Source organism: Vanacampus margaritifer, chromosome 3, assembly GCF_051991255.1.
Source record: "Vanacampus margaritifer isolate UIUO_Vmar chromosome 3, RoL_Vmar_1.0, whole genome shotgun sequence".
In the NCBI taxonomy this organism is placed as follows: Eukaryota; Metazoa; Chordata; class Actinopteri; order Syngnathiformes; family Syngnathidae; genus Vanacampus; species Vanacampus margaritifer.
The window spans coordinates 16,480,345-16,494,852 of record NC_135434.1 but is presented as its reverse complement, the minus strand read 5'-3'; the positions used below and the strand labels follow the sequence as shown (position 1 = coordinate 16,494,852).

The 14,508-nt window shown below is 38.9% G+C and overlaps 1 protein-coding gene across 3 annotated transcripts in view; it reads right to left on the bottom strand.

Moving 5' to 3' along the window:
- The window catches only part of LOC144049219 (tetratricopeptide repeat protein 28-like), a 199,605-nt gene that overhangs the window by 72,258 nt on the left and 112,839 nt on the right, over window positions 1–14,508 (bottom strand). For all 3 annotated transcript variants that reach the window (XM_077561932.1, XM_077561933.1, XM_077561934.1), the window contains 2 exons: window positions 7,205–7,352; window positions 199–471 (listed from right to left, as the gene is read on the bottom strand). In XM_077561932.1, the coding sequence (XP_077418058.1) occupies window positions 199–471; window positions 7,205–7,352 (421 nt within the window). The remainder of the gene's footprint in view (window positions 1–198; window positions 472–7,204; window positions 7,353–14,508) is intronic.

Genomic DNA, 14,508 nt, shown 5'->3' with positions numbered 1-14,508 from the left:
TATGGTCTCTCTGAGCCACCGTAGTGTCCGTGCTCCTGCGCGCTTCTAATGTGATTATTTGATCACTAGATGGCGCAAGGGATCACTGAAAGTCCCTTTAAGCTCTTTATGTAAAAAAAAAAATAAAACAAAATCAAGAACCTGCTCTACAGTGACGATTTAAATGTTCTCAATTCCTATAGTCCCTGGTCCTCTTACCTAGGGTCTTGGCCACCTCCAAGTCCTGCTGCATGTAGCCGGTGCTCTTCTCGGTATTGCCCAGAGACCATTGGGCGCTGCTGAGGGCTGAAAAGACGGAGCCACGCAGCTTGAGGCTGCACGTGCCGATCTTCAAAGCTGCTTCCAGAACTACAACAGAAGCTGTGTGGTGGCCAGCTGTCAGCAGCTCCTGGCCGATCACAGACACCACCACAAAGGGACTCTTGTCCAGCTTCATCTTTTGCAGCTGTTGATAAGTTGGCTCTAGAGACTCTGCAGGAGGAACATGAGTGAGACTGGGATTAGAAGCAGAATGTGGGAAAAAAAATACAAAAATATAACCTTGTGCTGACATGCTGATTGACAACAATATCTGGCTTAGGTACTACTTGGGTAACTATGTTGTCTGATAAACTGTTGCCTGAAGTCAAATGTTCCATTCTTCCAGTGATGGCTGCATTGTGTCTGTCCATAAAAAGCGCATCCTGTATCATCACTGAGTGACAGCTTTCACTGACACTTTTCACTTGAACTCAAAGTATTATAACTTATGTATGAATCATTTTCAAGTGCCTCGACCTTGAGCTGACGACACTTTCCAACACTTTTGCACACACAGTAAAAATGAGGGTTAAACAATTATTAGCATACATACATTTGAGAATGAGAGAATACAGCAGAGTGAAATAGAGTTGACGGAGAAACTAATGCATATAATAAACAAGTCGCAAAGGCATAGAGACACGCAAGATGACCTTTGAAGAGGTTGAAAATGCACACAATGACATAAATCAATGGTGGGCCGCATGGGATTGGGGATTCACAGCCCCTTCAGATTGCATGCCCTCTGGCAGACAGCAGCATCGGACAAGCTGATCAGGGGTGGCTTGGAGGAACACAGCTTTTGTTTCAATTCCTTACACACATCTGTAATATATGTATCTGTAGGAGGGTCACAGACGGATAAGGATTTCACCAGACCCAGCACAGTTAATTTATTTGTGAAAATCTGCCCTTAAAACTGCAATGAACAAATTATATTATAAAACTATATTGTACAACAGTGTACATTCCTTGAAAATTATTTTTTCTAGCACATATTTTGAACAGTATTTTTTTGCAATTTTGCATAAATGTGGTTTATTGTTGTTCAGTTTAAACCCATTTGATACTTTTCTTTATTTTGATTACGTAAAAAAAAAAAAACATCAATATCGACTGATATGAATGACTTACTGTAGATCGTGAAACACTTTTCAGTCGTATCACCCAAAACTAACTGTGTCAATATTATGCCTACTGTCTCGTTACTGCATTGCAGTAGCACTTTCAGCACTAAGCACCAAGAATTTAAAGTAAGTTACCTGTCTTGTGGAATTGGACTTAAAATAAAGAACTTTGTTCACTCGACTGTTAATCGTTTACAAGTCAATATGGTCTCAAATACAAAAAATTTTGTTTTTTTTCTCTCTCTTTTTCAATAAAATTTAACGCGTAAAACTGTGATGTGGTCAAAAATTTTGGGTGCACCCAACTTTGCACCAGTACAACCAGTACAAAAAGTTAGTCTAGGGCCCTCTATATAGTAAGTGCACCCCATTTATTTTTTATTTTAAATTGATCAAATTTTCATTTGTTGTACTATAAGTAGTTTTTCCCAGAAAGTACAATAAGTAACCCATTCAAATCAATGAGTCTTTTATTGAACATCAAAATGAATAGCAAATTGAGATTTAGGGTCTTTAAGGGATCTATTGTTTCCCACAGTGTGTCTTTTTTTTTTTTTTTAATCCAACGGACTGCAGGAAGACTTGCATTTTAAAATTGACTGTAATCAATGACAGAGGTTTTAATAGGTTAAAGTAATTAACATCACAGTGTTACTCTTCCCATTGAAACAACATTTCAGCATCAGTATTTTAGGGATGAAAAAGAGCAAACTCGGGCTATTGGAACACACCCAACGATTCCTGGAGCCCCACAAAGATGTCAATTCACTTACACACACATACGCAATGAGATGCAACTGAAGAGTGTAAAGAACATCACTACGGTTGTGGTACTTGGCATAATGTCAGCCTTACAGAGAGAGGTTGAATATATAAAAACCCATTTGTGGATTGTAATTGCCTTTAGAAGAGTCACAGAGAGCTGCGTCATAAATTAAACATGGAGAGAAACCTTACAGGGAAAAAAATGGTGTCACGACTGTTGTATTAATGAACAGGTAGTTATGACTATCCCCAAGTGTGTTGTTACACATAAAGACAGGTGCTAAAACACCACACACGTGAACACAAGCAGTCAAATTCTAAAGCTTTCATAAGGACAATTCTGCACACATAGCATCAAGTATACTGCATACAGAGCAAGGCATAGCATTGTTGCCTCTAAAATAATGAAACAAAAGAGAAACTGGAGGCAAAGTGATGACCCAAGAAGAGCAAATTATCCAGGACTTTCACACCTTCGCTGATCACTGCAAGCAAATTTGTGGTATCGTGCAGGCTCATTTATGAGAATGAGGTTAACACTGAGATATTACTGTTATCTCAAGGTGATTGTTTTAGGCAAGTGAAAATCAGTGCGGTGAGACAAAAGGATCGTTTTAACACTTCCAAGCCAAGATAGTGGCTATTTCTCATGAGCGTGGTTAACAAAGCATGGTAACATTGTCGAAATCTCACAAGGATGTTTAACTGAGCTCGATTATGCTGTGTGCAAAAAAGGGTGCAGAGATCATTTTTGACTCATTTCCTAAGGGTCTTACATCAAGATATGAAGTCAAAATGAAAAATTCCTATTAAAAGTCTGTCTCTGCACCTGCTTTAGTCTAGGAAAGTTTACTCAATAAATGAATGAAGAAAAATATTGAATAACTATTGATTTATTCATTTACTAAGAGTTTATAAGAGCTGAGATGAGGAAGTACATCTCCCTTTCATTAGACCCACTTTGAAAAGCAATTCGACTTTATTAAACTGTCTTTAGGAAATTGGGATTCATGAGAAATTCTACCATATGTGTGTACAGATTAAAACAAAAGATGTATTCATGCAATGAAAACAGAAGAGTGTGGACTTGCTTTTTAAAAGGAGGGGTCTCCAAACTTGTGTTTGCTAGGTGACCTAACAACAACTGACTTACCACATAAACAATTTCAATCTACACTTGTAGCCCTTACTATCGCTAAAAAAACAATTCTTGTTAACTGGAAAAATAAACAAACTCTGAATATCGACCAATGGTCTAACCTCCTCATAAATCACATTTTAATGGAAAAAATATCTGCCTCAAATAAAAACCAAATATCAAAATTTATAGAAACATGGTCTACGTATATAGAATTTTTTAACCTAATTCTGGTTACTTAATTCTGTCTGTTAGCGAGAGCCACTACATCGTGATAACTTACATTGATGTTTCTGCATTTGGCAATTTATTATTATATTATATTATTAGTATGGGATTTTTTTTAATGGGCTTTAGGTGAACTGATGAATACACACACGCTCGCACGCACGCATGCACGCACACACACACACACACACACACGCACATACACAAACACATACTCACCCACATACAAAAAAATATATATATATATATACATATATGTGTGTATATGTATATATATATATGTATATATATTTAAAAAAAAAACATTTATTAAATTTTTTTAATTTATTTGTTTTTTTTTTTTAAAAAAGGAGAGCAATGATGTCAAATCGAATGAACAATACTGAGCTCTCCTGAAAGAAAAAAAATAAATAATAAAAAAATAAAAGGAGGGGTTTGACTGTAATTTATATATTTTTATACAAGTTTAGGCCGGTGCCCATTAGATCAGGTCAATGTCAGTTCTGATGTGCCTGTTGCAGTTAAAATTTGACTTCAGGGGGCTAGACTGTAATAAACATGCCACAGCGCCCATTTAAAAGACAATCGTTTATTATGGCAAACGACACAGGCTGTAGAGGCAATGCAGTAAGAGCCATGATGAGAAACCATTCTTGTGACGGTGAATCCGGAAGGATCTTTTGGGTGGAAAAGATCTTTTACAAACCCAAATCCCAAGGAAGTTGCGAAGATGCGCAAAACTGAATTGAATATACATTGACAAGGATTTGTATTCTTTTAGTTATGGTCGATTAGGGAGTTATGCTGCCGATTCCAATACGACCATCCATGAGTGATATCGCTTGTGTCCCGTTTCGGTTTTGTATGGGTTATTGTTTTGTTTATTTTGGTGTGTTTGTTGTGTCTTTTGGTGATTGGTGTTTGACTTGTGTTTCTGAGTGTTTTCCCTGTCTCGTTATGTCTAATTACGTCCACCTGTGTGCCTGTTCCTTCCCAGTGTGTTTGACCAATCGACACCCTCTTCCTGTTGTGTTCCCCAGGTGTGTCTCATTAGTGTTGGTGTATTTAGTCTGTTGTGTTTGTCCAGTCGGTGTGGGATCATTGTCGTTGTCCTGTGTCGTTGTCAAAGTCCTGTGTGGGAATCTGTGTTTCCCGTCGCGTCAAGCTAAGCCTTGTCACAGTTAAGTCGTCTTTGTTTCAGTCTAGTTGTCTATGTCTTGGTCTAGTCGTCCTCGTCACAGCTAAGCTATCCACGTTCCTGCTAAGTTCTCCATGTTCCTGTTTAAGTCCACTCTCTCCAACGTGCACCATTTCATGACATTCTGATACCGAGAACATGGAATAGCTAACATTTTTTCAATTTTAAAGCTGCCCGCGAATTATTATTTGAATAATCAATTATTTGTTTAATTAACTGATGAATCAGATTAAAAAATAAAAAAAAAACATATCAAAATTTCCAACACTTTTTTATAAAAAAAAAGAGAAAAAAAGCAGGACAATAATTCAAACATATTATGATTCACCTACTGGTTTGGTCTGTAATGTGCAGTGTTATGGATTGACTGCAAAATACAAGCTGCAGGTGATCAGTTCTTGTTTTGTTTCTATTTTACACAAAGTCCCAAATTCATTGGAATTTGGGTTTGTGTATTTGAGGAGGAAACAACATTTACTGTTTCTGTCAATGGGCTTTTTGCACAATTTCTAGCTCTGAACAAAACATCCACACAATTATAGTCCTACTCGTCACACAGCTGTGATGGCCAACAGCTCGTTCTATGATCCGCATGGAGACAACTTAAGAGGGGAAAAAATATCTGCCACAATGATCATAGAGGAGGTGAGATCGCTCTACTCTCCACTTGTGTGAGAGTTCTTTGTTGTAGAAAATAGTGGATGAGTCACATGATATCATAACAGCTGCTTGCATCTGGTATAATGAGCAGAACCCTTGATCGGGCTGAATCATAGATGACACATTTGTGTGAATTGGTGGGAAATACTGTACATGTGAGGGTAAAGCAAGAAAGTGTGGATCAACTCGACCCATATGGTGTCCTTGAAAAATGCTGATAATTGACACTGATTCAAGCTGGGAGGAATGCATGTTTTTTTTTATGCTTTTGGAAGCCTCCAACTACAACATTCCGACATCTACAGAAAGACAAAAGAAATATAAAACACAAAACAACCTTCCAGAAAAAAAACCAATCAGCTCTTTCTTGGCCAAATATAAACAACCTAGATAAAACATAGTGGAGAGTGTAGCTGTGTTTACACTTACAACTGCTATGAATGATGAAATGATTAAAGCACAAATACAACTTTCACGTTCAATTAAAAATCTGTTGCAAGCCAAAGGAATAAATTATAGTTATTACATTAAGGGCATTCACTGATGTTTAAAAGAGGCACCGTTTGGTTTCAGATATTCCATTAAATTAAGTGGTTCTCAAGGATGTAGTCCCAAGGTTTCAATGTTTTTTTTATTGCAGTCAATATGCATGGGATGAGTAATGTTCTGGGATTAACAAGGCAGGATGGTGCTTTCAGGTATCAGCAGACGTTGGGCAACTAACGCTGGTTATCCTCCCTGTTTACGCCCTAACATTGATTAGAATCCCAGTGCGCCGGCAGCTTCTCAGAGAGGATCACTGCTCTTAATCCGTCAACCTAGTGAACATCTCTTCAACACACCTTGGATGAGGGATGCGCCAAGAAGCGGGGAATACGGTAAACAATTAAAGAGATTAAAAGGCCCTGGTCCCCCCTACAGGGAGGATTCATTACTGTCCATGATGCTTCCGTTTGGGCTTGCACCCAAACTGTTTTCTTGTTTTGATTCCAGTTACGAGCGTTGTGTACTTGACGTCACTCAAATGGGAACTCCACTCTTAATCCTTTCGATACCTTTAGTAAACAAAGTCAATCAGTGCCACTGATATACTGGTTATCATTTTGAATGGTTAAACAGTCACAGCTGCCATTTACGGTTGAATTTGGAAGAGAGGATGCCGACGCACTCAGTCCACGCAGATCTGAAGCATATTAAATTCCACTGCAGTGGTCATCTGAAGTGAAATCGTTGCCAGGTTTGTTTAGAGCCTCATTAGGCTGCCACACGCTGATTACTCATGCACAGTTAGGTCAGTGCAGTTGGATGATAATGATGCATAAACAGAAAGCACACATTTTAGTTTCAATCTTGGCTTGAGCACACTATTTATAAATCCACTCAGCTCTAGGGAAACTGCTTTGTCAGGGCCAGGCACACACAATGGCATTAGCGTTGGATCTTCATTAAGATAACGGGCTATCTGTGAGAGGAATCGGACTGACAATAAGATACGCTGAAGTTGCAGGCATCAGGCCTAAGAGACGGGGGGGTAAGTACATGACACCGCCAGTCAGTCGTAAGACAGATAGAGCCGGGCCTTCCCGCACAATGGGTAAATACTGACAGGTAAAGTCATCCAGACATGCTTATTGACTGACACAGTAGGAGGATAACCCGAGACATTTTGGCACTTGTGGGACAAAATCTATGGAGATGGCGAGACGGACCGACAGGTTCCTTCAGCACATGGAGACATCGACTGACATTTCCTTGCATACATAAACAACATGCTAATGAGTTTCTTACCTCGTAGAGGAGATTTCATGGCCGCTTCTACCATGCCCACAAGTAGCTGAAGGCTCTTGGGGTCTTGGGCCAGCCCGGAGGCAAATGCGGCCAGTGCGTCGGCATGGCGACCAAGGTACTGAAGGGCAACACCCTGTCGGAAGTATGCCTGTTGAGAGAGGAAAAGTAACAAATTTAAGTCATGGCAGGCAATACTGTAAACTTTCGTTTCACCTAGGTTGAGCAGATGTCCAGTTTTAAAGGAGACAGTCTCATTTTATTCGGGGCGGTCCTATTTTGAGCGAATTTCACCAGCCCTGCTGTTTTGTCATTTTTAAGTAGATCATCCCATTTTTAAATTGTTTTAGTCCAGTCAAGTAAGCCAATTGTTTAAACCATGTGTATGTCAATTACACGGTGGTCATTTGGATTCATACGGTAAACAATTCAAATTAATTTAACTGTTAAATTCCTTCCTATTCTCTCTCACATTCACATTGTTGAACTGTCAACCAAGAAAGCATTTAGCATTAGCTTAACTCTTTGACTGCCAGGCGTTTTCAGAAAAGGGATGCCGTGGGTGCCAGTCGATTTAAGCATTTTGACTGATCTTTCAAGGTCCACAGAAAATTATGTGTTTGGACTATGGAAACACACATACTACCAAATGAAAGATTGGACTCTCATCTTTCATCAGAAATTTTTTTTTGTTTCTACCTTATTCCGTTTTTCAGTAATCAACAATAGAAAATGGTTAGTTTCACCTCTGTTTTGAAACAAACGTCTTTTAACGTCTTTGGCACTCCTCCATAGGATTTTACTAAACGTTATTTAACGTTTTTGGCAGTCAAAGAGTTAAGTAATAACACAACAACCGGTCACCAGATTAATTAACGATTACATTTGTTATAAATACTTGCTGGTAAGAATTTATTGCATATGTGGTTTTCAGCAAAATTCCAGTGTCCCATTTTAAATTTTGAAAATCTCCTCACCTTAATTTTACCCATTACACCCATTGCACACCATTTTGTACATACATTAGCAGTTATCAGGCGTCTGTAACCCTTTTGTTCAACTTTTATTACACCGGCCGTCATCACTGGGCTTTTTGTTCCTTTTAATTAGATTATAAATTTAACATAAATGCATGTGTTCCACTTAGGCTGGCTGCTTTCTCGGAAACAATTGTTATTTAAGCTTTGTAAATGTGCTTTTTTTCTTTCTCTCTCTCTGTAGCAAGGACAGGCGCATAACCATACAGCGACAAAACTGGCTGTGTTACACAAAAGAAAGTTGGGAGGAAAGGGAGAAAGACCGATGCTTCAATGAAAAATGTCCATAAAAAAAACTAAGAGTGAACATTCCCTTTCTAAGAGCAACGTGTCGCACATTCTGTATTTTTCACCTCAGGAGTTTACCAGTGCCATAAACTAGGATATTTGATTTGGTTCTTGAATCCGACAGAAATTACTTGCATTTTTCATTTAGTCACAGTGTTGACAGAATAATAATTCAATAGCACATAAACCGCTTGACAAGCTGCATCTTTCTGTAACAGTATACTGTAGGCCTACATTATGATGGAATCATCTCTTGTTTTCATTAGAACTGTACAGGATTTGCCCAAAAAGCAATGCAATTTAATTGGTTAGCTTTATGATCTCATTTATCAAAATAATATGCCCAACTCCGACCCTTGCTTTGATATTACGTCAAAATATATCAGTTTTATGAGAAAACCAAGGCGTGACATGTTCATGGCACACTTTTGGAGTTATGACAGGATTTGCAGCTCGTGTTGTGGAAAATTTTACATAAAATAGTGCTGATTTTTGAGGGATCACATTGCTTCATTAACTTACCAGCAGAAACAAGTTTATGTCCTTGGCCAAGTGGGTCTTTATACAGGATTCTAATCGAGTTTACCCAACAGTAGCACAGAGAAACTGAACTTCATCCAGCTCGCTCATTTCAAGCCAAACCACTAAATCCTAGCAAAAGCCAGCAAACTGTCTTTGTAAAAAGTGCTGGAAGCACACAGTTACAGCAGTAAAGCGTGAGGAAAATGAGCAATGGGCTGTTCATAACGCCGTAAGAATCGAACCATGTCCAGAGTTTTCCCTTTTGGGTGTTTTTAGGTGTTTGAGCTTTTCTTGTGGTGACAGTGGACCAGCCAACAATCTGGTAATGTCCATCAATCCAACAGCGCCAAAAGTGACACAATGGCTAATTTGCTATTAGCATCGAGGAACACTTTTCCATTAGTCTTTACAAGCTTCTCTGTTAGAAAGTTAGAAAGCCTGAGAGTGAAAGGGGCCAAGGGGATTAACGAAAATGAGACATGACATTGAATTTATAGAGACCAGTAATTAATTTTGCTTCCATCCTCGTACCTCCTCCCACTCCCGCTGCCCACTGACTACCAATTTCTCCATAACTGCTGCCTCCTAAACAGTTAGATATCCCTCCACTTGCATCACAAGTCCATTGAAAACAGCAAGAGCATTAATCTTTGTCCTAATGCTGTTATTATATGTCGGGAGCGCCGGACAGGCTATAGCCGCTCAATAATAATTGCATCTTGTGGTGGAGGAGTTTGGGCAGGACACACTGGGGAGAGCAGGGAGGGCAACAAATGTTCCGCCCAGGGGAACAAAAGACATTTAGAAGCACTTCTCTCTTTGATTAGATTTAGCTTACAATATGCGCTCCGAGAGGTCTCTGCCTTTATTCTCTCAAGCGGCGAGAGAAAAAAAGATGCATCAAGTAAGGCTTGCTTCAACAAAAATTGGCATCCTTTTCGTTTACACCGCGCTCTGCTACAGACAGTTAAATAGGATTCCAAAACAGAGTGTATTAAAATATTGCAAACACAAGCACAAGAATGAACGCATACGTGAAACAGCCGCCACAAATATGACATAATCAATGTGTCGGATAGCGGAGTAAGATTTGCTTTTTCTTTCATTAATCTCCCACTGCATTCAACTATCATGCCGCTCCACTGACAAGCACGCACACACACAATATAACTTCCACTTTGGCATAATCCAACAAGTCAATTCAAGCAGCCCTTTTCATGAAACATAGATTGCTTTGAATTAAGTTACATTACAATACGTGAATATGAATTTGGGAAGAAGGACTGAAAACTGCAAAATGAAGTGTAAGTGAACTGAAAATGTGATACTGTATTCCATAGCAGAAGGCTGTTAAAAAATAACCCAATCAGGTGCAGGTTCTGTACTTCGAAGGCGACCAAATGTCCTCTTTTGCCTAGACATGTCCACTTTTTTGTCCCGTTTTCATTGTTTTTCACAAGACCAGTTAGCATGTGCTGAATTTGACTGATGCTTTGCACGACAAATGAGAAAAACTGGTAGGCATGTTGTTACTGACGTGGACACGACTATTGGAGCTGAGGGCACTCATAAGGTAACAATGAGAAAAGCAGGCATGTATGCTTCGGTGCCGACTGGAGATCTCAATGCTCATATGGACACAAAAAAAACACAAAAATTCTATACGAGGTGAGAGTTAATTTGCAAACTTTCCAAGTTCCTTGGTAAGACCCGGGTGACATTTTTATGCATGGTAAATAATTCTCAGCAGCATGTTAAATAATTCTTATTTAGAGTACCCACCGTGGACGGCTCCCAAGTCAATCGCGAGGGGAGTAATGTTGGAAAAAAGGCAGGTTGTGTGTGTGTGTGTGTGTTTTATTATATATTCAAAAAAAAAATTTTTAAAGAAAAAGTTAGGCTACCTAATTGTTAGTAAGACCTCACTTCCTTAACTTTATAATAAGGTGCTGCACTCATTAGCAGCCCAGAATTTTAGCTCACTGGTAGAACACCAGAGATGTGAACATGGTGCAGGTTCGATCCTTGTGTTGAGCAACCCTGATTTAGAACATTATGTTATTATTTATTAATTTGTCAAGTAAGACTTGTGAGAGAGATTTGTGTTTTTTTGTTTTATTTTCTACCCATACAGAGGAGACATACGTTGAAATAGTTATAGTGTATAACATCTTTGAGTAAAGTAAACTGGTCATTTAAGTATCTCGAGGCCTGGCCGAGTGTCCGCTTTTTATGGAAATCAAAATATGGTCATTCTAGTTAAGTGGCCCCTGAACATGTGGAGCTGATGATACGTTGTAAAAAAAAAATGTCCAAGAAGGTTGACATATAGAAGACCCAAAAAACAACAAAGCAGGGAACCAAGATTGGGGCGTTGCAGTTTGTTATGCTTCACTTTGCTCTTTTGCTGCCTCCTCCACATTGTCCTCATTTTGGCACACTTTGAATTTACCTCACAAGCGGCCTTCCAGTAAATGTTAGAGCCATCTGGCAACTACTCTGACTTCCTGCAGTGGAAAATCACCTAAATAGAATAAAAGAACAAAGCTGCTTAAATACCACCGACAGACTGGTTATGTTATTGCAATCAAGAATTAAAGTGGGGGAGCGAAATATTAGCCTTGCACAACCTTCTCTTTGAATTTTTGCTTAACAGGATCTTTTCTAAAAACACATCAGCTTCGAGGTGTTTCTACGGCGATTAGCACAGCTAGCTCCTGGCCAGACAGAGAGAAGCAGCACAGGAGGAGAGCTTTGCCCTTTGATCGGTGATATTCAGGTCCTACGGCCAAAAACAATCTCCTCAAACTGCATGCAAATTTAGAGAACGAGTCTCTGAGGGCCCAATCCCCACAGATTATTGGGGCTTCCTAAAATGCATGTGTTGTGCATTTTGTGCTGGGGAACATCCACCATACGAGACTCTTGATAATGCAGCAGCTCTTTATACTGAAAGATATTGAGCCGCCCTGCCTCTCAGCCATGCCTGTTTTATGTATCAATGTGTTCATGGCAGTCATGAAGGTTTGTCACCCGTGGGTAAAATTCATGGATGTTTATGTGCTTGTGTATTACAGAGAAGGAGAGCGAAAGCCTCAAGAAGCTATACGAATAAGAAGGAGGATAAAAGCTTTTCTTGTTTCTCAAGCCTTTTAATATTTTATGAATGCTTGTTTGATGTACTTTTAATATTCATGTCTTTATGCTTAGGAGGAAGAGGGAAGTGATGCAAAAAAAGAGAAGTAATTCACTACGGTACACGGTACTACACACTGTGGGAAGCCATCATATTTTGTGTGCATCTGTTTAAAAAAAAAAAACATAGCACAGTCACATATGCTCCCCATTCCATTTTACAACGCACAATTAAACACGGATACAATTTCTTTAGTGATAGCACTGTTGTTTAATATAAAGCCCACAGTTTGAGCAGCTGAACAGAAAGTTGACAAGATTATGTTTGGTAGTTTCACGCAAGACAAGCTGTTAGAGGCTTCTTTTCTATTAACAGATTAATGCCTCAGCACATGTCCTCGCTGACTTCTTAGGCTCATCTTGAGCAGACTACAGCCGCAGTGGTGTCCTCAGCGCTAAAAGCAAATCTGTAAGTATTCACGCTTGTTTATCCCTCAGTGTCAAAAACCTTTAAAAAGATGAATAATGATCAACATTACGTGTTTTGGCATAGAGCAGAATGCTATAATACATGGTATCCCTTCGCACTAATCAGTAGGCAAGAAGTAGCTATCAGTGACCCCTGATAGAGTGTATCTTTGGGAAATTTTGTCAATTCATCCAGAAGAACATTTGTATTGTCAGAGGTCAGGTCAATGACTTTGGACCTGAGAGGGGGTTTTGTTCGTAATCTGTTTAAGCCCATCCTAAAGATGTTTGATCGGGTTGAGGTCAGGGCAAAAAAGATATTACACAACAAACCATAGCGACTATTCCTTTATTAACCCTGCTCTGTGCACTGGGGCACAGTAATGCAGCAATATATTGGTCAGATAAAGAATGAATATGATGTGATTCAATTTTTCTTGCCCAACAACACATTTGTATGTGTGTCCAAATAATTTTGTCTACACAATTTGCCACGTAGCCTGCAACGTCTATTTTGGAATAATATCTGTCACCTGTCACAAATGGATTTGTAAAATCAAAACTACAGTTCTGTCTTGTCTAAATATACACCAGAATCCCTGGCATGCAATAGGCAGCTTATGGCTAGTTTGTGTACTTGTGGTTACCCGGCTGGTGATAACCAGAGTAAATACGGACCCCAATTAATGTTGTATAGAACCTCAATTGTCAACTGTTATGGTTTGTTTAGCATTCACCTTCATCAGATGGTTTCTGACAACCAACAGGGCAGTTGGTACCAGTGAGGAAAATATGCAGTAAATGGAACCCCTGCCAGCATCATAATGGAACACACAACAGACCATCAAATTGGTAGCACAGCTTACAAATTGTTTGCACACACCCACACACACAAGAGCTGAAGGAAATGTCAATACATTGTCAAAAATCCACTCAGGTGCAACAAATTTACTTTCGGATCCACACTAATGATCCAACTGAACAAAGACATTGCTAACCTTGCTTTACTTCAATTTCTTGGCTTGGTAACCAAAAGGTACAGTTCCCTAGTGTCCAAAGTGACCCAGAAAAAAAAGGTTTCAGAGATGCACTTTCCACTGTCCAGTGCACATCTAAGTGGCAGATTGAATTAACACTGTACGCAAGATGTCAACTATTCATTTAATATCGAATGAACACAGTTGACCATAACAAATTAGCTAGGAGAATCCTAGTAAAAAGTGAAAAAGGAGCGATTGCTGCTTTTGGCCTCCTGCCATTCAATGTGACAGAATGAATGCCACAATTTATCCAGATCATAATTAAATCTATTTCTCAAGCCAAATCTCTGACTTTCTATCCACCTTCCTGCAGGTACTGATCTCTTTCCCAAAAGGAGTAGAGGTTTGTGGTCACTGGTCAGAAGCTTCCTTTTTATTGAGCCAAAACTGAAACTTTCATCTTTGTGCTATAGTGGTGCATTTGTAAGCCAATATATAAATCCCCAGACACCAAGCAGATAACCTCCCCAAAGAATGAAACCAGCATAGTGATTTTTATGAGAGTGCTTTCATTGGACGCTTAACGGGAGTAATACCATTATTTATATATATTCATTCATTTTCCTCATTCTGTTAAGAAAATATGTTGCTATTATGAGCCACTGAAAAAAGCAATAACAATTATTGTTTTGAAGTAAGACAAAATAAATGTATTAAGTCAACACTCCAAATAGTACCAAAATATGGATATTGAGATTAATTGCCGAAGAAATTGCTATTAAGTTAAAAAAACAAAAAAACACTTATTTAGTTATGATGTACACACCATCATATTGGGGATGCTTGTTTGAGACAAAACTGATTTTATGTCACAACA